General features: G+C 46.0%; 1 protein-coding gene across 1 annotated transcript in view; it reads left to right on the top strand.

The window, feature by feature from the left end:
• The window catches only part of TGM6 (transglutaminase 6), a 35,388-nt gene extending 8,087 nt beyond the window's left edge, over nt 1–27,301 (top strand). The window contains exons 6-13 of the mRNA XM_021077688.2: nt 226–403; nt 1,224–1,362; nt 2,792–2,895; nt 2,974–3,216; nt 14,569–14,910; nt 23,246–23,400; nt 23,692–23,825; nt 25,721–27,301. Coding sequence (XP_020933347.1) covers nt 226–403; nt 1,224–1,362; nt 2,792–2,895; nt 2,974–3,216; nt 14,569–14,910; nt 23,246–23,400; nt 23,692–23,825; nt 25,721–25,874 — 1,449 coding nt within the window. The 3' untranslated portion in view covers nt 25,875–27,301. The remainder of the gene's footprint in view (nt 1–225; nt 404–1,223; nt 1,363–2,791; nt 2,896–2,973; nt 3,217–14,568; nt 14,911–23,245; nt 23,401–23,691; nt 23,826–25,720) is intronic.
• Nucleotides 27,302–27,702: the final 401 nt, after the last annotated feature.

The raw sequence follows: 27,702 nt of genomic DNA, 5'->3' as shown, positions 1-27,702 counted from the left end.
ATTTTCAGCAATAGAGAATCCCAGTGGAAGGTAATTGAAAATGATACACAGTACCAAAAAGGAGCTATGTTAAGACAGCACAGGTTTCCAACTTTCAGACAATTGAAAAGCAAGGGGTGGCCCCAAATAACTGGGTGACCCAAAGTTGGAGATGATTTTACAATGGCAAGGTTCCTGAAGCAGGCAGCCCTGCCTGGTGGTGGACCCATGGCCTCCTCTGCCCAGGTGAACAGCAACAACGACCGGGGCGTGGTGCAAGGCCAGTGGAAGGGCAAGTACGGCGGCGGCACCAGCCCATTGCAGTGGCGTGGCAGCGTGGCCATTCTGCACAAGTGGTTCAAGGGCAGGTTCAAGCCAGTCAAATACGGCCAGTGCTGGGTCTTCGCTGGAGTCATGTGCACAGGTACCCAGGGAAAGACGGTCCTCAACCCCTAGCCAGTTCAACTTGCCTTCATTTGCATATATTTGCATAGGCATCTCTCCCTCGCAAAATCTTTATTAGTGATGGTGAAATAGAATCTGGTTAATGAAGAGAGAAATCAGATCCCTCACCAAAGTGACTTTTGTTTTTTGTTGTTGTTGTTTTTGTCTTTTTGCCTTTTTCTAAGGCCACTCCTACGGCATATGGAGGTTCCCAGGCTAGGGGTTTAATCGGAGTTGTAGCCACCGGCCTACGCCAGAGCCACAGCAATGCCAGATCTGAGCCACGTCTGCGACCTACACCACAGCTCATGGCAACACCGGAACCTTAACCCACTGAGCAAGGCCAGGGATCGAATCCACAACCTCATGGTTCCTAGTTGGCTTCGTTAACCACTGAGCCACAACGGGAACACCCAAGTTTTGATGTTTTATTTTGCAGGTGTCCCACCTCTCTCTGCCTCAAGCTCATTGAGGGCTCTTGCGTGGGTCCTGCGGCCGTGGGCCCACAGCCCCCTCAGGCTATTATGGCTATTATAGGGCTATTATACAGCTTCCAAAGTCCTGCCAGCCTCAGAGCCTGTCTACTCTAATGGGTGGTGTCTCCAGAAGTCCTCTGAGAGGAGGTATCTCTGAGAGTGGAGACAAGAGTCAGCCCTGGCAAAGCAGACAAAGACAGGGAGGGGGTGTGGCCAGACATGAGGCCAGCAGCCTGCTGGGGGAGGGCCAACCCTCCCCCCCACCCCCCGCCGAGTCTGGGGTCCCAGCCTGTCCTGCAGCCTCGAGAGCTTCCTGATCTTCAGTCCTTAGGTGCCTGGGGATCGCGACCCGGATTGTGTCCAACTTTAACTCTGCCCATGACACAGACAGGAACCTGAGTGTGGATAAGTACGTGGACTCCTTCGGGCGGACGCTGGAGGACCTGACGGAAGACAGCATGTGGTGGGTCCTCGGCCACTGGGTCCCAGGGGCTCCCCGAGGCCAACCCAGATCTGGAGCCCAGCTCTGCTGAGTCTGAGCCAGTTCTGGAAGGAGTGACAGGCACCCTGCGGCAGGGGTGGGGGTGGGGGGTCCTGAGCAGAGGCTCTGCTGAGCTCCAGGGATTTACAGACATGTGACTCAGAGGCCAAGAGGGGGGCTCAAGATTTGACCACCTTGACCCCACCGCTGCTCCCTGTCCACCCTGTGCTACATCTCAGGTGGGAAACAGGCTCCTTTGGGCAGCTCAAACAAAAACTCTTCCAGCAAAGCTTTACAAAGTTAATCTTAACGTAATTTTTTAAAGTAGGAGATACATTTATGTATTTATGTGCTTTCATGTTCAAAAGGTTTAAAATGGTCTACAGTGGTCAGTCTCCCTCCTGCCTGTTTCCGGCCTCCCCAGCCTCCCCAGCCTCCCCACCAGATGCAACACTGTAACTAATTTCTTACACTGCTTTTCAGAGAGAGGCCCTGCAGGTCCAGGGGCCCTGGCACACACAATGCCTCCAAGCTCCCTCTTTTCCCCACAAACATCAGTAATGTAATACTGTTCATCCTGCTCTACATTTAACAATTTCATATCAGTACACACGAATTTTTTATAGTGTTTAATATAGCAATAACACCATGCTAAGCGAGTACCCAGTCTATGTCAGGACTAGTTCTAAGTGCTGTACATGCAGGCTTACCTTGTTCTACTGGGCTTCGCCAATACTACAAATCTTTTTTTTTTTTTTTAATGAGAGTTGCAATGTTTATTTCAGGTTCTCTCTTGTTTGTTTGTTTGGGGGGTTTTCTTGTATTTTTTTTTTCTTTTTTGCCACACAGGCAGTATGTGGGAACTCCTGGGCCAGGGATTGAACCTGCGCCACACAGCAGCAACCAGAGCCACAGCGGTGAGAACGCAGGAGCCTCAACCCGCGAGGCCATCAGAGAACTCCCACCAATACTACAAATTTTTTTAAAAAATCAAAGGTTTGTGGCAATCCTGTGTTGAGCAAGTCCACCAGCACCATTTTTTCAACAGTTTTACTTTTTAATTAAGGTATGTATATTGCTTTTTTTAGACATGATGTCATTACACACGTAACAGACCACAGTGTAGTGTAAACACAACTCATATGCATTTGGAAACCCCCCCCAAAAAAAATGCATTAAAAATCGTCTTACATCCTTGATTTGTAAAAAACGCAAAGCACCGTAAAGTGAAGCACAATAGATAAAGGTCTGCCTCGACCTAACATGAATGATATGTGCTCATCGATACAGCTGAACAAATCATTCAAAGATTCAGCCACAGCTCGCGCAGAGCAGGGCCCAGGGCCTGGCTGGCAGGAGGAGCCGCTCTGCTCACCGGAGGCCACCCTGCCCCATCCCCTCTCTGCGGCAGGAATTTCCATGTCTGGAATGAGAGCTGGTTTGCTCGGCAGGACCTGGGCTCCTCTTACAATGGCTGGCAGGTTCTGGATGCCACCCCCCAGGAGGAGAGCGAAGGTACAGGCTCAGCGGGGCGGGCCCCAGACCCCCGCTGTTCCTCCCGCCGCGCGGCTCACGCACACCCGTCCTGCGCAGGCGTGTTCCGGTGCGGACCGGCCTCAGTCACTGCCATCCGGGAGGGCGACGTGCACCTGGCCCACGACGGTCCCTTTGTGTTTGCGGAGGTCAACGCGGACTACATCACCTGGCTCTGGAATGAGGATGAGAGCCGGGAGCGTGTGTACTCAGACACCAAGAAGATCGGGAGGTGCATCAGCACCAAGGCAGTGGGCAGCGACTCCCGCGTGGACATCACCAGCCTCTACAAGTATCCAGAAGGTAAGGGCGGCCCCTATCAGCCTCTGCAGTGGCCAGACTGCTGCAGAAGGGCAACCGCGGGCCCCCTTGGGGGCCAGGCCCTGTGCCATATCAGGGGGTGGTCATGGCCCAGTGCAGCACTGCCTCCTTGCTTTGAGCCAAGTGCCTTAAGCTTGTATTAAGGGGCCTCTGTTTGCCAAGTAGAAGGTTTCCCACATCTAATAATAACAATAGCTTTGGCGTTCTCCTCCTGGCTCAGTGGTAAAACCCGACTAGTATCTATGAGGATGAAGGTTTGATCCCTGGCCTCGCTCGGTGGGTTAAGGATCCAGCATTGCCATGCTCTGTGGTGTAGGTCGCAGATGCAGCATAGATCCCACTTTGCTGTGGCGGTGGTGTAGGCCAGCAGCCATAGCTCTGATCTGACCCCTAGCCTGGGAACTTCCATATGCAACAGGTCCAGCCCTAAAAAGACAAAAAGAAAAAAGAAAAAAAATCCAATGGCTTTAACACTTCTATGTTCCAGGTACTATATCAGGTATGCTCATACGTGATAATAATTACTAACAAGAGTGAAGGAGTTCCCATCATGGCGCAGTGGGAACAAGTCCGACTAGAAACCATGAGGTCGCAGGTTCAATCCCTGGCCTCGCTCACTGGGTTAAGGATCTGGCGTTGCCGTGAGCTGTGATGTAGGTCGAAGACGTGGCTCAGATCTGGCGTTCCTGTGGCTCTGGTATAGGCCAGCGGCTACAGCTCCAATTAGATCCCTAGCCTGGGAACTTCTATATGCATGGGTGTGGCACTAAAAAGACAAAAAAAAAAAAAAAAAGAGTGAGGGCAGTAGCTGCTACTATGTATTGAACACCTAGACTACATAGCACTAGGCCCCACTCAAAATAATAGTAATAGCAGCTCCTGTTTGTCATCTGCCAAGACCTATGCCATAGTCACTAATTTATGGTCACTGGTTTCCTGAAGAACTTGTACTCTTTGGCTTAAAGGGAATGCATGTTATCTTTCTAGTAGCTGCCTCCAGCTTTAAAAATTACCCTTTCTTGCTTTTTCCATTGGAACAGGTGAATGTCTACCTCTATACTTTAAAAGTTACCCTTTCCCACTAAATAACAGATCCCTTAGAAATGCCACGATCTGATACATACATTTTCTGGTTAAAACAATGTTACTCAGGTAATCAGGACTTTAAGTTCAGGAGTTCCCGTTGTAGCTTAGCAGGTTAAGAACCCAACTAGTATCCATGAAGATGCAGGTTCAATCCCTGGCCTCGCTCTATGGGTTAAGGATCCAGCGTGGCTGCAAGCTACAGCATGAGTCGCAGATGGGTCTCAGATCCCACATTGCTGTGGCTGTGGTGCAGGCCGGCAGCTGCAGCTCCAATTCGACCCCTGGCCTGGGAACTTCCATATGCCATGAGTGCCAGGCTCTTTTATGTGCTTTAGAAATAGAGCACCTCCTAAGTGTCAGGCATGACTCAGAGGCAGGGGAGAAAGACAAGTGCCCAGAGAACTTGGCATCTGGTGAGCCGACAGTGGGAGGACAGTACAGGGTGATCAGCACCGTGCTGGGGAGGCCAGGAGGCAGAAGAAGCACAGAGGAGGGGTCCCTAACCCAGCCAGGGAGGAGATGTCAAGAAGAGTATCCCAGAGTTCCTGTTGTGGCTCAGCGGGTTAAGAACCCAACATAGTGTCCATGAGGATGTGGGTTCGATCCCTGGCCTTGCTCAGTGGGTTAAGGATCCACCATTGCTACAAGCTGCAGCATAGGTCACAGCTGCAGCTCAGATTTGACCCCCTAGCCTGGGAACTTCCATATGCACAAGTGCAGCCATTCACAACAACAACAAAAAAGGCACACTTCCCATGGGAGGGGATCTTGAAGGGAGTAAGACTTAGCCAGGAGATGAAGGATGGAGAAGGCGTTCCAGAAAGACAGGACCCTATGCATCCTGATTTCAGAGTCTCTCTGAAGCAGCGCTGTTTGTCCAAACCATGGGCATCCTATTCCGTGGGTGAGATGACAAGGCCTGTCTGCTGGCTCTGTCCACTGAAGCAGGATACGTTATGGGATAGAGCACACATATCAGAGCCCCTGGGGGTGATGTGCTTTGGCCCTACCCCTGAGTCAGCCTGGATACTGAACAAAGAGGGAGCCAGCCTTCTAAGCAAAGGAATTTGTGTGTGCAGAAACACACTGGCTTCCTGCAACAGGCTTCAGGTAGAGTGGAGGAAGGCAGACTCCCACACTGATCTTCAGCCAGAGGGACTGAATGTGGGGGCAAAATCTTCGAGGCTGGTGCCAGGGGCCACCAGGAGAGCCAGGTGGGCAATTCAGCTGTCTGCCTCTGGGCCTGCATGTTAGCTTCTGAGGGTTGCCATAACAAATTACCACCAATGTAGCAGCTTAAAACACCAGAAAGTTATTCTCTTATAGTTCTGGAGGCTGAAAGTCCAAAATCAATACTCTATTTTGATACTCTCTAGAGCTCTAGGGGAGAATGCTTCCTTGATGCTACCAGCTTCTGGGGGGCCCTGCATTCTTTGGCTTGCGGCTTCATCACTCCAGCCCTCTGCCTACATCTCCACACAGCCTTCTTTCCTCCTGTGTGTCTCAAATCGCCATCACCTTCCTCTTAAAATGATACTGATCATTGGATTTTGGTCCTCCTTGAAATCCAGGTTGATCTCATCCCAGAATCCTTAATTGCATCAACAAAGACCCTATTTCCAAATAAGGTTATATTCATAGGCACCAGGGGTTAGGACTTGGACATATCATTTAGAGGGACACTCTCCTGCCCACTACAGCCTGTTGCCGGGTGGGAAATGGAGCACCTGCTGCTCAAGACCTGGCCAGCCAGGCAGGCAGAGGACAGCATGTCCAGTGGCTGTGGGCTGGACCTGAGAGGCTGATCCACAGACCCAGAGACCAGCCCCCAGAACTCCGCTTCCACCCTCTCTGTCTCCCTGTCTGTTACTCTGCTGTCCATCCCTTGTTCCACTTCTCCATTCCTCTTGCATTTAGTGGGTACCCTCAAGTGCCAGGTAGGAGAGTGGACAAATGGACAGGAGAGCAGGCAATCACAGCACACTGGGATGCTGTCTGCCTGCCAAGGTGCAGAATGGCCAAGAGACCAGCGGAGGAGGAAGGCACTGCTGTTCAGGTAACAGCAAGAGTGAAAGCGCCCCTGGAGGCTCTTTTATACTGAAAGGACATTGCACTGGATGCTTTCTCTGCCTGGGACAGGCCTGCTGACTTTACCCCAAGGCTTTGCCTGGCTAGGACCCTACTGGTTTCCCTCTCAGTACATACCACAATTTAATATTTGCTTGAATCTTTATTGTCTCCCCACCAACTATACTGTGTGGCTGGAAACCTGTTTTGTCTACTGCTGTATCTCCAGTTCCTATTGCAGCACAGTGGGTGTTCAGTACAGATTTGTGGAATGAGCAAAGGCAGGCTGATAGCACATAAAGGGCTTCGAATGCATAAGGACTTTGATCTGTATGTAGAAGGGCCTCACTTTATTGCTTGTAGGACTGGCCTGTGTTACAAGATTCACAAGGCACATTTTCACATTTCCCTGCACGAACATGTATTTATAGAACATCTACTGTGTGCCAGGCATCCAGAAAGCAAAACATGTATGACCCCTACTTTTAAAGGAGCTAACGTCTTGAGTTTCTGTTGTGGCTCAGCAGGTTAAGAACCCAACTAGAACCCATAAGCATTCAGGCTTAATCCCTGGCGTCACTCAGTGAGTTAAAGGATCCAGCATTGCCGTGAGCTGTGGTGTAGGTCGCAGACACGGCTTAGATCCTGCATTGCTGTGGCTGAGGTATAGGCTGCCAGCCGCAGCTTCTCAACCGCTAGGCCAGAAACTTCCACATGCCACAGGTGCAGCCCTTAAAAAAATAGTTTTAAAAAAATTTAAATAAAGGAACTAACATTCTAGTGGGGCAGGTAGACGTAAAGAAAAAGTAAAATAAATAGCATCTCAGATGGTGATAAGTATTCTGGAGGAAAATAAAGCAGGGAATGAGTTTAGGAACAGATTGGGAGGAAGTGAGAATTGTCGTTTAAAATCAGGTGCTCGCTAACAGCTATCTATAGAAGACCCACCCCGTAGCAGCAGAATACACTTTCTTGGCAAGTACAAATAGAACATAATCCAGGACTGACCATATGTTCATTTGTAAAACCCGCCTCAGTAAATTTTAAAGAATTAAAATCATACAAAGTGTATTCTCTGATCACAATGGAATAAAACTAAAAGTCAAAATCAGAAGGGTCGGGAGTTTCCGTCGTGGTGCCAAACCAACTAGTATCCCGGAGGATGTGTGTTCAGTCCCTGGCCTTGCTCAGTGGGTTGGGGATCCAGCGTGAGCTGTGGTGCAGCTTGGATCCTGCGTTGCTGTGGCTGTGCTGTAGGTTGCCGGTTGCAGCTCCAATTCGACCCCTAGCCTGGGAACTTCTGTGTGCCACTGGTACAGCCCTAAAAAGACAAAAAAGAAAAAGAAAAAAAAAATCCAGTGTAATTTGGAGAATTCACAGTTATGTGGAAATTCAGCAATAAATACACCTAAATAATCATTGGGTCAAAGAAGAAATCACAAGTGAAATTAGAAGATATGTTAAGATGAAAGAAAATGAAAATACAACATGCCAAAATTTATGGGGGGAGGTTGGAGTTCCCTGGTGGCCTAGTGGGTTAAGGATCTGGCATTGTCATTGCTTTGGCTCAGGTCACTGCTTGTGGCATGGGTTCGATTCCTGGCCCAGGGAATTTCTGCATGCCACTGGCATGGCCAAAAGAAAAAAAAAAATTATGGGGCGAGGTAAAGCAGTACCTAGAGGGAATTTTATAGCTGTAAATACGTACATTAAAGAAGCCGGATCTTGGAGTTCCTGTCTGATGCAGCAGTTAACAAGTATCCATGAGGATGTGAGTGGTTATCTAGTATCCATGAGGACACAGGTTCAGTCCCTGGTCTCGCTCAGTGGGTTAAGCATCCAGCGTTGCCGTGAGCTGTGGTGTAGGTCCCAGACGCAGCTCAGATCCCACACTGCTGTGGCTGTGGTGTAGGCCGGTGGCTACAGCTCCGATTAGACCTCTAGCTTGGGAACCTCCATACACCTGGGGTGCAGCCCTAAAATGACAAAAGACAAAAAAAAAAAAAAAAAAAAGGAAGGATTTCAAGTAAGTAACCTAACCTTCCACCTTAAGAAACTAGAAAAAGAGCAAATTAAACCCAAAGAAAGTAGAAATAGGAAATAAGAAAGATTAGAGTGGAAGTAAATTGAAAACAATGGAGAAAATCAACCAAATCAAAAGTTAATTTTTTGAAAACAGCAACAAAACTGACAACTCTTCAGCTAGACTGAAAGAAGGCTCAAATTACTAAGGTCAGAGAGGCCATTACTACCAGCCTTACCAAAAAAAATTGTAAGGGGTGTCTTTGTCTCCAGTTCCTGGACACAGCCCCTAAAACCCTTGAATCTCTGGAGTGTAAGTGTCTTTTTTATGGTAATGAGATGAGTGGTGGCTGGGGGGTCCCAGACAGCTCAGGATGGGGACTGGTTACCAGAAAGACCCAACCATGATTGGAAGATTAGAATTTTCCACTTCTCCAGCCTCTGGGGATGGGAGAGGGATGGGAGATTGAGTTAAAAACCAGTGGCTGATAATTTAATCAACCTTGCCTATATAATGAAACCTCCATAAAAACCCCTAAACATGGGTGCAGAGAGCTGCCTGGGTGGCGAACATCTCCAAATGCTGGGAAGGTTGACCTCCCAAACCCAGCATGGAAGCTCCATGCTACCCTCCACCTTGCCCTATGTGTCTCTCCTATCCGGTTATTCCCGAGTTATATCCTTAAATATAAACTGGCATCCATGAGGATTCGGGTTTGATCCCTGGCTTTAGGTTAAGGATCTGATGTGGCTGTGGCGTAGGCCAGTGGCTACAGCTCCAATGGGACCCCTAGCCTGGGAACCTCCACATGCTGCGAGTGTGGCTCTAAAAAGATAAAAAGACCAAAAAAAAAAAAAAAAAACAAAAAGGAAAGACATTCTGACACATGCTACCATGTGGATGAAGCTTGAAAATATGATGCTAAGTGAAATAAGCCAGTCCCACAAGGGCAAATACCACACAGTCCCACTTATATGAGGCACCTAGGATAGTCACATTCATGAAGACAGGAAGTTGAATGGTGGATGCCAGTGGTTGGGAGAGGCAGGAATGGAACATTTAAAGGATACAGAGTTTCAGTTCTGCAAGGTGAAAGGAGTTCCGGAAATGGATGGCGGAGAAGATAATCCAACAGGAATGTACCTGATGCCACTGACGTGCACACTTAAAAGTGGTCAGGCCGGTAAATTTTACATTATGTATATTTTGTCACAATCTAAAAACTATAAAAATAAAGAAGGAAAAAAGAAAAGAAAAGAAGGATAAAAGGAAGAAAGGAAGGGAGGGAAGGAGAGCAAATAAAGAAATAGAAGAGTTTGCAAACTGGAAAGGAGATAAAACTATCTCTGTTTGCACACGTTAAGATCCTGTATGCATAAAATCCTAAGGAACTCACTAAATGTTATTAGAGCCAAAAAACAAGTTCAGAAAAACTGTGGAACACAAGAGCAATTTTTAAAAATTAATTGTATTTCAGGACACTAGCGATGTGTAATCTGAACGTGAAATTAAGAAAACAAATCCATCTATAATAACATCAAAAAGAATAAAATACTTGGGAATAAATTTATCAAAAGAAGAGCAAGTCTAGTACGGTGAAAAATACAAAACATTTTCGAAGATTACAGACTCAAATGGAAAGACATCCCATTTTCAGGGATTGAAGGACTTTATGTTTGTAAGATGACTATTCTCCCAGTTGACCTACAGACTCCATGAAATCCCTCTCAAAGTTCTGGCTGAGTTTTCTTCCAAAATTGACAAACTGTTCCTAGAATTCGCTTAGAAATTCGAGAAACTCACAATAGCCGAAATAATCTTGGAAAAGAACAAAGTTGGAGGGCTCAAACTTCCCAAATTCAAAACTTACTATACACATACAATAACCCAGATACTGTGATACTAGTATAAAAATGGACATATCGGTCAATGGAATAGAACCAGGAGTCCAGAAATAAACGCTTAAAATTATGCTCAATTGATCTTGACAAGGGTGCCAAGACAATTCAGGGAGGAAAGAACAAGAATAGTCTTTTCAACAGATGGTGCTGGGACCACTGATTATCCAGAAGCATAAGAATAAAATGGGCCTCCTACATCTCACCACACACAAAAAATTAACACAAATGGATCACTGACCCATATCTAAAAGCTAAAATTACAAGCTTTTAGACAAAAACAGGAGTTAGTTTTCCTGAGCTTGAGTGAAGCAGAGTCTTTTCAGATATGACATCAAGTGGACAAGTGACAACAGGAAAAATTGACAAATTGGATGTCATCAAAATTAAAAACTTAGGGACTTCCCACTGTGGCACAGTGGGTTCACGATCCATCTGGTCTCTGTGGAGGTGCTGGTTTGTGGCGTACGTCACAGCTCCAGCTCGGATTTGATCCCTGGCCCCAGAATTTCAATATGCTACAGGAGCAGGCAAGAAAGAAAAAAGAAAGAAAAAAAAACTTGTACTACAAATGATGCCATCAGGAAAGCAGAAAAATAGCCCACAGAACAGAAAATATTTTCAAATCATGTGTCTAATTAGGGACACATAAAGAATTCTTCTAGCTCAATAATAAAAAGATAATTAACCCAATTTTAAAGTGGGCAAAGAGAGTTCCCATCATGGCTCAGTGGTTAACGAATCCGACTAGCATCCATGAGGTTGTGGGTTCGATCCTTGGCCTTGCTCAGAGAGTTAAGGATCCGGTGTTGCCGTGAGCTGTGGTGTAGGCTGCAGACGCGGCTCGGGTCCCGCGTTGCTGTGGCTCTGGCATAGGCCAGCAGCTACAGCTCCGATTCAACCCCTAGCCTGGGAACCTCCATATGCCGCGGGAAGCGGCCCTAGAAAAAGGCAAAAATAAATAAATAAATAAAGTGGGCAAAGGATTTGAGTAGACTTTTCTCCAAGGACCACATACGAAGGACCAATAAACATATGAAAAGATATTGATCATTAATCATTAGGAAAATGCAAATTCAAAATCACAACATACTACTCCACATCCACCAGAACTGCTATAATCAAAAAAAAGACAATAAGAGTTGGTGAAATTATGGAATTATTGAAACACTCATGCATTGCTAGTGAGAATGTAAAATGGTACAAGCACTTTGGAAAACAGTTTGACAGTCCCTCTCAACGTTAAACACAGAGTTACCATACAAACCAGCAGACACCCTTGGTATACACCCAAGAGAAATGAAGACAAACATCCACCCAAAATCTTGTACATGGACATTCATAGCAATATTATTCAAAGTATCTAGAGTGGAACAACCCTAATATCCATCAGTGGATAAATAAAATGTGGTCTGTCCATACAATGGAATAGTATTCAGCAATAAAAATAAATCAAGGGAGTTCCAGTTGTGGCCTAGCAGATTATAACTTTACTAGTATCCAGGATGCAGGTTCAATCCCTGGCCTCACTCAGTGGGTTAAGGATCTGGCGTTGCTGTGAGCTAGGGTGTATGTCGCAGACTCAGTTGGAATCCAGTGTTGCTGTGGCTGTGGTGGCAGCTAGCAGCTGTAACTCTGATTCGACCCCTAGCCTAGGAACTTCCCTATGCTGCAAGCGTGGCTCTAAAAAGCAAAAAAAAAAAAAAAAAAAAAAAAGAAAGAAAGAAATCAAGTACTGATGTATGCTACAGCACAGATGAACCTTAAAGCTGTTATGTTAAGTGAAAAAAAGAGCCAGTCACAAAAGACCACATCTTGAATGATTCCTTTTTTGAAATGCCCGGAATAGGCAACTTAGAAATTCATTTAGTAGTTGCCTAGGGCTGGGGTTGGGGCAGGGAGGGATGGGAAGTGACTATTGATGGTGACAAGGATTCTTTTGGGATGACAGACGTTGTTTTGAAATTAGATTGTGGTGATGGGTGCATGACTCTGTGAATATACTAAAAACATTGACGTAGTCTTTAAAAGGGTGAATTGTATGTGGAATTAATGTATATCTGAATAAAGCTGTTTTAAAAAATCAGATGTTCAGGAGTTCCCATTGTGGCTTAGCAGGTTACAAACCCAACTAGTATCCATGAGAATGTGGGTTTGATCCCTGGCCTCGCTCAGTGGGTTAAGGATCTGGCCTTGCTGCAGCTTTGGTGTAGTTCACAGATGTGGCTCGGATTCCACGTTGCTGTGGCTGTGGCATAAACCAGCAGCTGTAGCTCCAATTGGACTCATAGCCTGGGAACTTCCATAAGCCATGGGTGCAGCCCTAAAAAGCAAAAAAATAAATTAAAAATAAAATAAAATAAAAGATCAGATGGTCAGAGAAAGCCTTTCTGAGAAAGTGACATTAGATTATTGGGGCAGGGAAATGAAACATTTTCATAGTAAAAATATGAGTACATTATAAAGTGAAAAATTCACTTGCATTTTAATAATGAAACATGACATGTTAAAGACCCAAAGATTCTTTAACTCCCAAGAATTCCCATGGTAGCTTAGCAGGTGAAGAACCCAAGGTAGTGTCCGTGAGGATGTGGGTTCAATTCCTGGCCTCATGGGTTTGATTCCATATGCCGCAAGTGCAGCCATTAAAAACCAAAAAAGCTTTAGATCTGTGTGGTCCTTCAAGCCGAGGCCACACAGTAGTGAGGTCCCTGGGGAGACCGTCCGGGAGGAGCCCGTGTGGGAGATGGCTCAGCCCAGGTTTCAAGGGGGTGAAGTGGAACCATCGGAGTTGGATCTGGGAAAGATCAGAGAGGAAAAAGGACTGGAGTGGGCGTGGAACCCACGTTCCCAGGAAGGGAGGGGACATTCTGCACCTCTTGGCCCCACGTCACGGGTGGGAAACTGAGATTTGGGGGGACTAGGTAATGATACTAGTAGTGAAAGGCCACAGTCATCTGGTGGCAAGTTGACTTGATGGTGAGACCATTTATATGGTAGCCTGAGGGGAAAAGAATGATGGGAGAAGGGGGAAGATTCCAGATCAGTGAGGATGTTTGGCTGAACCTGTTGACTTTTCAGTTATGGGCCATAAGCGTGACAGCTCCAGTTTCCGGTGTGTACACTGAGTGAACGCTGGAACCCTTTGCTGGGTGAAGCACTGGGTGATCCGTGGAGCTGTTTGCTAAAAAATGGGGAATTCTGGGCAGAAGATGGCATGTTTGGTTGGACATGAGGCACCTGTGGGACGTGCTGGGGGTGGAGGTGGGGGATGTCCAAGGATCAAAAAGAGAGAGAGCAAGAGAGAGAGGGGTGCGCTAGCAACAGGGAAAGTCAGGGATCGGGGGTCCTAAACTCGCATGTGTTCAGGAGCCTTGCAGATGATGGCATCCCCACCCCATGAGTGCAGCCAGCCGGTGGGCGAATTACAGGTGGAGTCCATGAAGAACCAGCAAGTACATTCTCAGCCGGAGCGAGCACCCCTTGCTCAGCTTTAGACCCTTCCTGCCGTGTACAGAGTGCAAGGGGAACAGGGTTGAGAATGTGGAAATTGGAGCCAGACTGCCTAGGTTTTCATTCCAGTGCTGTTACAAGTTGCTTTCCTTCTCTGTGCCTTGAGTTCCTTATCTATAAAATAGGGATGATAACAGTACCTTCTTTCTAGGGGGGATAAATATATAGCACCTAGATGCAGTGCCTGGCAAAAGTCTACACAAGTGTTAGCTCTCATTATCTTACGAGATTTCAGAAGCAGCTGTCGAAGAAGCTACAAATCTATACTGTCATGTGAATTGTTCTGATCTGAAGTTGTTGGCAATTGAGTAAAAAATTATTTAAGAAGTTCCATTTGTGGCTCAGTGGGTTAAGCATCCCACATTGTCTCTATGAAGATGCAGGTTCAATCCCTGGCCTTGCCCAGTGGGTTAAGGATCCCACATTGCTATGGCTGTGGTGTAGGCCTCAGCTGTCACTCCGATTCAACCCCAGGAACTTCCATATGCCTCAAGTGCAGCTATAAAAAGAAAAAAAAAAAAAGAAGAAAAGAAAGAAAAAAAAAAGGAAAAAGATTAAATGGTCTCAGAACCAAATACAACACATATGGCTGAGGTCTGCTTTTGGCTCTTGGGCTGCCAGTTGGAGACCTCCAACAGCTCTGGTACCTGAAACTGGGGGTGGCTGGGGGTTTTGCCTGGAGAAGAGGATTAATGAGAAGGGGCTGAAGGAGAGGGTGCCTGCCTTATGATGTCCACTGCCCCACAGGGTCCCGGAAGGAGAGGCAGGTGTACAGCAAAGCTGTGAAGAAGCTGTTTGGCGTGGACGCCTCCGGAAGGAGGGCCCGGGTCCGCAGGGCAGGAGGCCGTGGTCTCCGGTGTGATGAGCTCCTGAAGCCTGCCACCAAGCCCAGCATCGCGGGCAAGTTCAAGGTGCTGGAGCCGCCCCTGCTGGGCCACGATCTGAGGCTGGCCCTGTGCTTGGCCAACCTCACCTCCCGAAGCCAGCGAGTCCACGTCAACCTGAGTGGAGCCACCATCCTTTACACCCGCAGGCCGGTGGCAGAGATCCTGCACGAATCCCACGCAGTGAAGCTGGGGCCGGAAGAAGGTAAGGACGGTAGGAACGCCCCCGCTGGGTGGGACCTGGTCGGCCCAGCCCCTTTTCCAGGAAGGTTAGGGGCAGGGTGGCAGAGAGGACTTCTCAGCATCCCACGTTTATTTGAGGAGAGAAGGAGATATTTCTGAGCATTTGCTCTTGTCCCCACTTAGGAAGGAGAGAGCTGAGGCTCAGAGGGGCTAAATAATGAGAATAGTAAAAAAAAAAAAAAAAAAAAAAAAAAAAAAGTCCACAATCATCTGGTGGCAAACGTCCTGGTCAGGTGATTCCCACTTAGTATGAATAGTTATACACGAAATAAATACCTGCTGGGAGCATTTTGTAATATGTAGAGTATGCCTTGTGTGACCTTTTCTAAAATCCAACAAATTCTGGAGCCCATTTGGGTCCAGGTGTTCCGTATGAGAGGCGTGGACCAGTAAGAGGTGCTTATGAAGTGTCTACATGTTGGAGTTCCCATCACGGCGCAGTGGTTAACGAATCTGATTAGGAACCATGAGATTGCGGGTTCGATCCCTGGCCTTGCTCAGTGGGTTAAGGATCCAGTGTTGCCCGTGAGCTGTGGTGTAGGTTGCAGACGCGGCTCGGATGCCGCGTTGCTGTGGCTCTGGCGAAGGCTGGCAGCTACAGCTCCCATTCGACCCCTAGCCTGGGAACCTCCATGTGCCTCGGGAGCGGCCCAAGAAATGGCAAAAAGACAAAAAAAAAAAACCAAGTGTCTACATGTGCCAGCCTCTGTCCTGAGAATTCCGCAGACAACAGCCACAGCGCTACAACCACTCTGCTTCCCCCTCCTCCCTCACTCCTCTCCCCTCCCCTCCCCCTCTCTTTCCCTCCTCCCCCTCCGCTCCCCTCCCCCCCACCTCCAAGTACATTCTGAAGGCAAAGGTTTCTTTTAAACAAAGAAATTGTTCCTCTGAACCAGTTTCTGCTAAGTGAAGCTTGTGTGTTTTGACAAGGTGTGAAAATACGTGGAGGTGTCACATGTTTTTTGCTTTTTTGTCATTTATTTTTCACATCATCGAAATCACAAAATAACTTTTCACAAGGAGAGATATTCATTAACATACACATTTTCCTGGCTTTTTTTCATATTAAAAGTAATACATATTCATTAAAGAGTTTCACAGCACAAGAGAAAGATCACCTATGATCCTGCCACCCATCTACAAATTAACATGTTTTTCTTCCAAACCTTTATTAATACCTGTTGCTTTTTGAAAAACAGTTCTAATTATATCGCCAACACTCATTAGTGCCCTGCTCTTTACACATTACATCGTAGTTTAAATATTTTTATATGCTCTTCATTCACATCTTTTTTTTTTTTTTTTTTTGGTCTTTTTGTCTTTTTTAGGGCTGCTCTTGTGGCATATGGAGGTTCCCAGGCTAGGGGTCTACTCGGAGCTGCAGCCGCCAGCCTACACCACAGCCACAGCAACACGGGATCCGAGCCAGGTCTGTGACCTACATCACAGCTCACGGCAACACCGGATCCCCAACCCACTGAGCGAGGCCAGGGATCGAACCCGCATCTTCATGGATGGTAGTCAGTTCGTGAACCGCTGAGCCACAACCAGAACTCCCATTCACATCATTTTAATGGATGTATAATCTCTAAATAAATATATGGTGATTTATTTTTTCTCCTCCCTTCTTTTGGATAATTGTCAGCTGTTGAATCTTGGTGGTGGAAAAAAATTTCCCTTTATTGATCTAGATTTTGGACTGGTAGAATAGATTCCGAAAAAAATGGAATTACTGAGCCAATAGTATAACTATTAAATATATAATTTTGTAAAGTAATGGACTTTTTTTTTTTTTTTTAGCAGTTTTGGTGTCAGAAAAAAACGAGCAATGAGTTCAAAGAGTTCCCACGTTCCATCTTCCCTTATTACTCTCTTGAATTAGTGTGGTACATTTGTTACAGTTGCTGAGCACCTTATTATTATTAACTCAAGTCTGTAGTCTACATTAGGGTTCCCTCTGTATTGCACATTCTGTGGGTGTTGACAAATGTATGATGTTATGTATCTACCATTAGAGTATCACACGGAATAATTTCATTGCCGTAAAATTCTCTGTTCTTCACCTATTCATTCTCCCTCCCTCTCCTCAAACCCCTGGCAATCAGTGATCTTTCTACTGTGCCTCAGTTTCGCCTTTCCCTAGGTGTCATGTAGTTGAAATCGTCCAGAATGTAGCCTTTTCAGATTGGCTTCTTTCACTTAGAAATACACATTTAACATTCCTCCATAGTTTTTTCCTAACTTGATAGCTCCTTTCTTGTTATCACGGAAAATATTCCTTTACATGGATGTACCAAAGTTGATTGATCCATAGACCTACTGAAGAATATCTTGGTTACGTCCAAGTTTGGACAGTTATGAATCAAGCTGCAATAAATATCCATGTGCAGGTTTTGCGTGAACATGAGTTTTCAGTTTATATGGGTAAGTACTGAGGAGTATGGTTGCTGATGGTATAATAATGTGTTCAGTTATCTAAGAAACTACCAAAGTATCTTCCAAAGTGGCTATAGCATTTTGTATTCTCACCATAAATGAATGAGAATTCCTGTTCCTCTATATTCTCTCCAACATTTGATGTCGTCAGTATTTTGGATTTTTACCATTCTAATAGGTATGTGGTAGTATCTCTCATTGTCATCGTTGTATTAATTTGAAATTTTTTTAATTTTATTTATTTATTTTTACTTTTCAGGGCTGTACCTGCAGCATATGGAAGGTCCCAGGCTAGGGGCTGAATCAGAGCAGAGTTACAGCTGCTGGCCTACTTCACAGCCACAGCAATGCAGGATCTGAGCCGCGACTACACCACAGCTCATGGTAACATGGGATCCTTAACTCACTGAGCAAGGCCAGGGATCGAACCTGCATTCTCATGGATGCTAGTTGTGCTCTTAGTGCTGAGCTGCAACAAGACCTTCCTAATTTGAAATTTCTTGATAATGTATGATATGAACATCTTTAATATGCATCTGTACATCTTCTTTGGTACAGCGTCTTTTTTAATTGTGTTGTTCATTTTCTTTTTGTTGAATTTTAAGTATTCTTTGTATATTTTATCTAATAGTCCCTTATCAGATGTGTCTTTTGCAAATGTTTTCTCCCAGTCTATGGCTTGTCTTATTCTCTTCACTGGCCTTTCACAGAGCAGAAGTTTTTTGGGTTTTTTGGGGTTTTTTTTTTTTTTTTGTCTTTTGTCTTTTTAGGGCTGCACCTGCAGCATATGGAGGTTCCCAGGCTAGGGGTCTAATGTGAGCTATAGCCACCGGCCTGCGCCTCAGCTACAGCAACGCAGGATCCGAGCCACATCTACAACCTACACCACAGCTCACGGCAATGCCGGATCCTTAACCTGCTAAGCAAGGCCAGGGATCAAACCCCAACCTCATGGTTCCTAGTCGGATTCATTTCTACTGCACCACCGCAGGAACTCCAAAGAAGTTTTTAATTTTAATAAAGTACAACCTGTCAGTTTTTTATTCCTTTGGTGTTATGTCTAAAAACTTAACCGTTACAATACGCAAAATTATCTAGGTTTTTTCCTATGTTATTGTCTAGGAGTTTTATATTTCACATTTTACATTTTGAGTTCATTTTTGTAAAGGGTATGAGGTATGTGTCCAGATGTCTTTTATATGAATGTCCAGGTGTTTCTGATCATTTATTGAAAAGGCTACCTTTTCTCCATTTTATTTCCTTTGCTCCTTTGTCAAAGATCTATATTTCGCGGGTCTATTTCTTTTTTTTTTCTTTTTTTTTTTTTTTTTGGTTTTTTGTTGTTGTTGTTGTTGTTGTTGTTGTTGCTATTTCTTGGGCCACTCCCGCGGCATATGGAGGTTCCCGGGCTAGGGGTCCAATCGGAGCTGTAGCCACCGGCCTACGCCAGAGCCACAGCAACGCGGGATCCGAGCCGCGTCTGCAACCTACACCACAGCTCACGGCAACGCCGGATCGTCAACCCACTGAGCAAGGGCAGGGACCGAACCCGCAACCTCATGGTTCCCAGTCGGATTCGTCAACCACTGCGCCACGACGGGAACTCCCTCGCGGGTCTATTTCTGGGCTCTCTTTTGTTCTACTGGTTTGTCTGTTCTTTCCCCACTATCACACTGTTTTGACTCCTGTAGTTTTAGAGTAAGTATTGAAGTCGGGGAGGGTCAGTCTCCTGATGTCATTCTCCTTCTTGAACATTGTGTTGGAAGTTCTGGGTCTTTTGTCCCTCTGCCTAAACTTAGGATCACTTTGTCAATACCCATTAAATAACTGGCTAGGATTTTGATGGGCTTGCCTTGAATCTATGGATCAAGTTGGGAATAACTGACATCTTCACAATATTGAGTCTCACTATGCGTGAGCATGAAATATCTCCATTAATATAGTTATTCTTTCATTTCTTTCATCAGCTTTTTTTTCAGTTTTCTTTCTTTTTTTTTTTTATTTTGTTTGTTTGTTTTTTGCTTTTTAGGGCTGCATGCGTGGCATATGGAGGTTCCCAGGCTAGGGGTCCAATGGGAGCTACAGCTGCTGGCCTACACCACAGCCACAGCCACAGCACAGCAATGCCGGATCTTTAATCCACTGAGCAAGGCCCGGGATCGAACCTGCAACCTCATGGTTCCCAGTAGGATTTGTTTCTGCTGTGCCATGACAGGAACTCCTAGTTTCCTTTAATATATGTACATGTCTTATATTTCTGGATTAATGAATGCCTAATTTTTTTAGATTACTTCGTTTGGGGGTGCTTATATAAGCGGTATTTTTAATTTCAGATTCCACTTGTTTACTGCTTGTGTATAAATAAGTGATGAATTTTGTATGTGAATCTTATATCCTCTGACTTTGCTATAATTAGTAATTAGTATAATTAGTTCCAAGAGCTTTTGTTGTTGATTCTTTCAGATTTTATGCATAGATGATCATATCATCTGTGAACAGAGAAAGTTTTATTTCTTCCAAGTCTGTATAACTTTATTTCCTTTTCTTGTCTTGTTGCCTTAGCTGGAACTTCCAGTCCAGTGTTGATAAGGAGCACTGAGAAGACATCCTTACCTTGTCTCTATTCTAGTGAGAAAGTTTTAAGTTTCTCACTGTTAAGTGTGCTGTTAACCGTAGGCTTTTGGTTTTTTTAATAGATGTTCTCTGTCAAATTGAGAAAGTTCCCCAACTATTCCTAGTTTGCTGAGAATTTTAATCATGAATAAGTATTGGATTTTTGTCAAATGCTTTTTCTGCATCTACTGATATGACCATATGACTTTTCTTCTTTAGTCTGTTGATGTGATGGTCACATTAATTGACTTTTGAAGGTTGAACCAACCTATGTACCTATGATCCCACTTGATCAAGGTATAGAATTCTGTTTATATAGTGTTAGATTCAATTTGCTAATATTTTTCTGAGGATTGTGGCATCAATGTTTATGAGAGAGGGCAATCTATCATTTCCTTTTCCTGTAATGTCTTTGTCTGGTTTTACTATTAGAGTAATGCTGCCCTCATAAAATGAGTTAAGAAGTATTCCCTCTGCTTCTATCTTTGGAAGAGCTTGTACAAAACTGATATTATTTCTTCCTTAAATCTTTGGTAGATTTTACCAGTGAATTCATCTGGGCCCAGGGTTTTCTGTTTTGGAAGGTAATTCACTATCAATTCTTTGATTCCCTATTGATTTCTTTAATAGATGTAGACCTATTCAGATTGTGTATTTCTTCTCCTGTGACTTTTGACAGATTGTGTCTTCAAGGAATTGGTGCATTTTATCTAGATTGTCAAATTCGTGGGCATAGGGTTGTTCATAATATTCCCTATTTATCCTTTTAATGTCCGTAGGATCTGTGGTGATATCCCCTCTTTTCATTTCTGATATTAGTAATTTCTGTCTTCTCTCTTTATTTCTTATTTAGCCTGGGTAGAGGCTTATCAGTTTTATTGATCTTTTCAAAGAATCTGCTTTTGGTTTCGTTGGTTTTCTCTTTTGATTTCTTATTTTCAATTTATTGATTCTGCTTTATTTCTTAAGTTTTAGTTGTCATTTCACTTACTTTGGATTTCATTTGCTCTTCTATTTCTAGTTTCTTAAAGTGGAAACTTAGTTTTGTTTTTGTTTTTTGTTTTGTTTTGTTTTGTCTTTTTAGGGCTGCACCCACAGCATATGGAGGCTCCCAGGCTAGGGGTCGAATTGGAGCTGTAGCTGCCGGCCTACGCCAGAGCCACAATGCCAGATCCAAGCCAAGTCTGTGACCTACACAGCAGCTCAGGGCTACACCAGATCCTTAACCTACTGATCGAGGCCAGGTAGCGAACCTGCATCCTCATGGATACTAGTCAGATTCGTTTTCACTGAGCCACGACAGGAACTCCAGAAACTTAGATTATTGATTTCAGATCTTTCTTCTTTTCTAATATATGTATACAGTGCTATGTATTTCCATCGAAGTACCGCTTTGCTGCATCCCACAAATTTTAAGTTATATTTTCATTTGTTCAAAATATTTTTAAATTTCCTCTGAGATATCGTCTTTGGCCTAAGTGTTATTTAGACATGTGTGGTTTAAACTCTAACTATTTTGGAGTCTTCCAGTCTTCTTTCTGTTTATGATATCTAGTTTAATTCTGCTGTAGTCTGAAAGCATGCACTGCATGATCTTTATTCCTTTCAGTTTGGTAATGGGTTACCCTTGGCCCAGAATGCGGTCTATCTTGGTGAATATTCCTTATGAGCTGGAGAAGAATGTGTATTCTGCTGTTGTTGGATGAAGTGTTCTCTAGTTATCTGTTATATCCAGTGATTCCTATTGCTATTGACAACATTATTCCAGGAAAAGGGTCTTAGACTGTACGTGGAGTCCATGGCCCAGAGAATTTCAAGAAGCTCTCTTCTGAATACTGTAAGGAACAGTCTTTCTCCTCCCTTCTCCGTGGTCTAAATTAATGTTCAAAGCTCTGTCCGTGTGCATGATCGGGAGCATCTGGTGGATGCTTCACTCTGGAGCCTTAGAATTTGCACTTCTAACAAGTTCTCCGGTGATACTGATGCTGCTGGTCCCAGGACCACACTTTAAGAACCACTTCACCTCCCACCATGCAAGGAGTAAATGATATAACATACATAAACTATTTGGCCAAATTCCTACCACCTAATGAATATTTAATTTATGGTAGTGATTGTATTATTGATATTATTACAAGTTGCAGATAATAATGCTTGCTCATGGAATTATCGTGAGGACTGAATAAGCTAATCCATGACTGTGCTTCCAAGGGCCCAATACACTTTAATCCCTCAGTAAAAGTTTGCTTCTAAAATGATTAATTATTACTGTTATTGTAGTAAGAGTTCTCCTAGCGATGATCTACAGGACTCAGGGAGCCCATAAAACAAGGTAGAACTTTGACACATGGATCAGCTATGGGCATTCAGGAAGCATCTACTATATGCAAAGCTCTGGGGAGACAGAGCATTTGAATCCTTTAAGGATCTTTTCCATAGGCTAAAAACTCAGATACTTTCAGAGGCAGGAAGGAAACAGAAATAAAGGAAGCAGTGGTCACAGAGCAGTAGGGGATGGTAGAGCCTGAGGCACATTGGAAATGACATGTGTGCCTAAAAGAAAAAAATATATGGTGGGCAAACATATATGTGACCCCTGCTCAAAAGAAGAGACTATATAGGCAGGTGTTTGTGGCTGATGAGGCAGAGATAGAAATGGCCAGAACCACAGGAGCTCAGAAGGCACAGGGCACAAGATCCGTGGGTGAGGGCACCAGTGAAAGCTTCACAGTTGGCGGACCTGACCAGAGCTGGGCTTTCGTGGGGAGAGAGGATTCGGAAAGGCTGTGAGGAAGCTGGCCTCCTCCCTGGGTTGGAACTTAAGGTAGGCCTTTAGCCTCCCTCTTCTCTGCACCTAACACAGAGTAGGTGCTCAGTGAACAGTGAGTGAATTCCTGATGGGATGACTAGTTGATGGACTGAGAGATTTCCATCTGGAATGATTGGGAGAATTGTAAACACAGCTCTGGAAGCTCTTCGAGAGACAGTCTGGTGTCGTGGTAGCTGGGCCTGAATTTGAATCCTACCTTATCTTGGCTCCTTGATTTACATGCTGTGTGACATTGGACGAGACATTACCCTCTCTGAGCCTTAGAGTTCTTAATCTATAAACTGATAATAATGACTGTCTGATTGGTTGCAAGGACCAGAGAGCATATAACTGTGATCTGAGCCTTGCCTGACTCTTTCTGGGTTGCTTTGAAAAAGAACATTGGACTCCCAATTCCCACCTCTGCTTTCCCTTCCAGAGAAAAAGATCCCGGTTGAAATATCTTACTCTCAGTATAAGGAAGACCTGACAGAGGACAAGAAGATCCTGTTGGCCGCCCTGTGCCTTGTCACCAAAGGAGAGAAGCTCCTGGTGGAGAAGGACATTACTCTGGAGGACGTCATCAGCATCAAGGTGACTCCTGTCTGCACCCGCCATCGGTTCCTGGCAGGCCCCGTAGAGCTTTGGGAGGCCAGCAGAGGCTGGTGGGGCAGGTGGTGCTTTCAGCTCCGGCTTCAGCGCTCAAGCGCGGGGATGAGGGGTGTGGATGCCAGGGGAGGAATGTAATGATAGATCTCAGTAACAGGGTAGGTAGAAGCAAGGGGTAGACAAGATGAACTCCCCATCCTTTGAACCAGCCAGGATCCTGGGTTTCCTGGAAGGAAGGGGAGGAGGGGGGGTGACTTATGGGTGTTGCCCCTCCAGGTGCTTGGCCCGGCCGTGGTGGGGGTGGCGGTTGCCGTGGAAGTGATGGTGGTGAACCCCCTCCTGGAGAAAGTGGAGGACTGTGTGCTGATGGTGGAGGGGAGTGGCCTTCTCCAGGGACAGCTCAGCATCAGGTAAGTGTCAGCCTGGGGCTGGGAGGGCTGCCTTCCTTATCAAATGGGCCGTAAAGAAGCTGCCAGCAGGGAGAGGGAGCGAGAGAGAGATTTCGGGTTCCCGGGAATCAGCCTTCTTTCATTTCTTTATTCCTTTATTTATTTCATCATTAACTTATTTGATCATATACCTCATCCCCTCATCACATCACATTATGTTTTCTCTTCACATCCTTCCTCTTTTCTCTCATTTATCCATTTACTTATTCATTTACTCTCGCCTTTACTCATTCATTCATTCGCTCTTTTACTCATGTTTTGCTCATTATTCACTTCTCATTATCTACTCCATTCAGTTTTGATGGGTTCATTCATCTACTCATTCTTCCCTTCATTTGCTCACTCATTTACCTATCCATTCGCTCCTTTAGGCACTCATTCACTCATATTCCATTTATTCCTGCACTCATTTATTATTCCTCCTCAATTATTCTCTCCCTCATTCATTCTTTCATTCATTTGCTCACGCACACTCATGGTCCTTGATCATACTGACCCTTGCTGAGGACACCAAAATGAACAGATGGGGTTCTATCTGGGGAAGAGCTCTCAGTGACATAGGGCCTTTCAAATGAAGGCAGTGTGATTTGTGCGGAGGGATGGGTCCCCAAGGTCCAGGGGCTCAGAGGCAGCCCTTGAGTGGGGATAGGGTGGGACCCGAGGAAAGCCCCAGGGGAACTGATATTTAGGCTGAGCCTTAACTGATGAATTGAGGAGCTTTTCAGATATCAGTAAGGGAGTTCCCATCGTGGTGCAGTGGTTAACGAATCCGACTAGGAACCATGAGGTTGTGGGTTCGATCCCTGGCCTCGCTCAGTGAGTTAATGATCCGGCGTTGCTGTGAGCTGTTGTGTAGGTCGCAGACACAGCTTGGATCCTGCGTTGCTGTGGCTCTGGCATAGACCAGTGGCTACAGCTCCGATTCGACCCCTAGCCTGGGAACCTCCATATGTCGCAGGAGTGGCCCTAGAAAAGGCAAAAAGACAAAAAAAAAAAAAAAATCGATAAGGATGCAGAGCTTCCCAGCCAGAGGTCTCCGTGGCTGGTATAGTCAGGGAAGGTCTCCTGGAAGAAGAAAATCTTAATCTGGGCCTTGGACGTGATTGGAATGGGAAGGGCATCCTGAGTAGGAGAAACAGTCCAGCCAAAAGCCCGGAGGAGGAGAAGCATAAGGTATGTTCAGGGCACAGGGGAGAGACTAGCCTGGCTGGTGGGAGAAGTGGTACAAGGGACGACTAAGCTGAAAGCAAATTGGAAGTTATGAATGTCAAGCCACAAGGTGTGACCTTGATCCCGAGGGCTCTGAAGAGCCATGGACGAGCAGACCAGGCTCGGGAAGAAGAGAGGGCTGACTCAGTGCTTCTCTAACGTGAATTACTGAGTAAATTTTGTGTCACAGTATTTTTTCCCACGTTATTCCCACTTTCTTCTGCAGAAGCTAGGTTCTCTATTTTTAATTTAATTTTTTAACTGAAGTATAGTTGGTGTATAATATTATATAAATTATAGTGTACAATGTAATGATTCACAATTTAAAAATAAGTTCGGAGTTCCCATCGTGGCTCAGTGGTTAATGAATCCAACTAGGAACCATGAGGTTGTGAGTTCGATCCCTGGCCTCGCTCAGTGGGTCAAGGATCCAGCGTTGCCATGAGCTGTGGTGTAAGCCGCAGACGTGGCTCAGATCCCACATTGCTGTGTGTCTCTGGTGAAGTCCGGTGGCAACAGCTCCAATTAGACCCCTAGCCTGGGACCCTCCGTATGCCATGGGTGAGGCCCTAGAAAAGGCAAAAAGATCAAATCAAATCAAAGGAGACAGGGCTGAGGGTCTGCCTTTCTCCATTTCCTTTCCACAGTGTGCCCAGCCTGGAGCCCCAGGAGAGAGCCTCCGTTCAGTTCAGCATCACCCCCTCCAAGAGCGGCTCGCGGCAGCTGCAGGTGGACCTCGTCAGCCCCCGCTTCCCAGACATCAAGGGCTTTGTGATCATCCACGTGGCCACAGCCAAGTGATGGGTCGTGAAGGGCCAAGAGGGGAGGAGATGGTCCCTGTCCCCATATGGGAGCCAGAGGGCCTGGGTCTCAGTCCTGCCTCAGCTTCTGCCCCAAGTCCCTCCCCTCCTAGCCCTCAGTTTCCCTATCTGTAAACTGAGGTGTTCGACCCAGGCATCCTTAAACTTCTGGACAATGATGGATGATGTCAGGAGACTCTGCCACCTTCATTGCATCACCCTCATTGCTGGGAGACTGATGGACCAAGCATCACAGTAACCTTGGCCCACCTGGCTCTGCCACCTCCTGCCCGCCAGTCCATCCTCACCCTGGCTGACCTCTGGGCTTTCCTTGTTTGTCTCTCACCTCTTCAGTGTTCTGACCACATCCAGACCCAAGAATCTCCTCCCAGCTCTGACATCCAAACATCCCTCGACACTCCTGGTTTACGCAGAGGGGAGATCCTTGCCTGTGGCCACAGGGCGAGCTAGAGGCAGAGCTGGGGCCCACGTGTATGCCAATTACACCGGCCAAGTTGTACCACAGAGTCATGTTCCCACAAAGCATTGAGTCTGAAGTGATGGAAGAATTTCCCCCAGTGAAGACACAGGCCCAGCCACTGGGGGGAGTGGCTACTGCTCCCTGCAAGAGGCTGAAGATAGAGGAGGGGCCATCAAGCCTGGTGGCATTTGGGGGTAGAGCCCCAAATCTGATCTAGCACGTCATCAGGGGTCTCATCTGACCTGCCCAGCGGTCCCCAGTGTTTATTTACTTCTTTGGAACCAGGACAGTGTTGGCCTTGGAAAACATCCCCAGCAGCTCACCCTACACACAAGCATGCTCTTGGCATCAAAACAGAACAGAGACTTCTAGGACAAGGACCAGAGTGGGGACCACCAGGCTCTGAAGATAACTGCCCCAGACAGGAATCAGCTCTGAAATGTTCCAGATAGCCAAGGGATTCTAACTAATCACAGAGCGGAAGTAATCTCAACAACAGAACAGGCACATCTGCAGTGAGACACCTCCTGGACCTGACTCGAGTGAGAACAATTCATGTTCTTTTCTTTGCAAAGAAAGGGCAAACACGTGCACGGTGTCTGATGGCTGATCGTTGTGACCAAGGCATTTGTCTGATGATTCCACTCCGCCGAGGGGGCAGCTCGGAGAGCCCAGAGGAGTGGGTGCATTTGATGAGCCAGGCCCTGGGGCTGCCTTGGCTCCAGAACACCTCCCCAAACCCTCCACAGGTTTTGGAGGCGGATTGTGTGTAAGGAGGGCAGCGCGGGCAGTCATTTCCTCAAGACGGAGCCACAGAGAGGGGCTGAATCAACAGGAGGCCATCTCCCATTCTTAGTGCGAAGGACACTCCTGTCAGCAGCAAGACTGAAATGGGGACCCCAGACTCCTCGCTCTCCCAGCAAACACCAACTGCCCATCTTCCTCACGCTCAACTGTTTGAGGCTGATTTGCCCTCCACAGGCAGCTCTGGAGCTAGAATGGCCTGTAAGAGTGTGTGTGTGTATGTGTGTGTGAGAAGAGCGGAAAGTAGAAAGTAGCCAGAGGTGGAGTTCCCGGCATGGTACAGCGGAAACGAATCCGACTAGGAACCATGAGGTTGCGGGTTCGATCCCTGGCTTCGCTCCGTGGGTTAAGGATCCGGCATTGCCATGAGCTGTGCTGTAGGTCACAGATGTGGCTCGGATCCCGCTTTGCTGTGGCTGTGGCCTAGGCCAGCAGCTGTAGCTCCGATTAGACCTCTAACGTGGGAACCTTCATGTGCAGTGGGTACAGCCCTATAAGGAAAAAAGGCCCCCCCCCAAAAAAAAGAAAGAAAGAAAAAGTAGCC

Source organism: Sus scrofa, chromosome 17 (assembly GCF_054392235.1).
Source record: "Sus scrofa isolate SSC_HxYL_T2T_F1_AM1 chromosome 17, Sscrofa_HxYL_maternal_Yorkshire_Landrace_v2.0, whole genome shotgun sequence".
NCBI classification, from domain to species: Eukaryota; Metazoa; Chordata; class Mammalia; order Artiodactyla; family Suidae; genus Sus; species Sus scrofa.
Note: the sequence above shows the minus strand (reverse complement) of the source record. Positions and strands in the feature narration are given on the sequence as shown.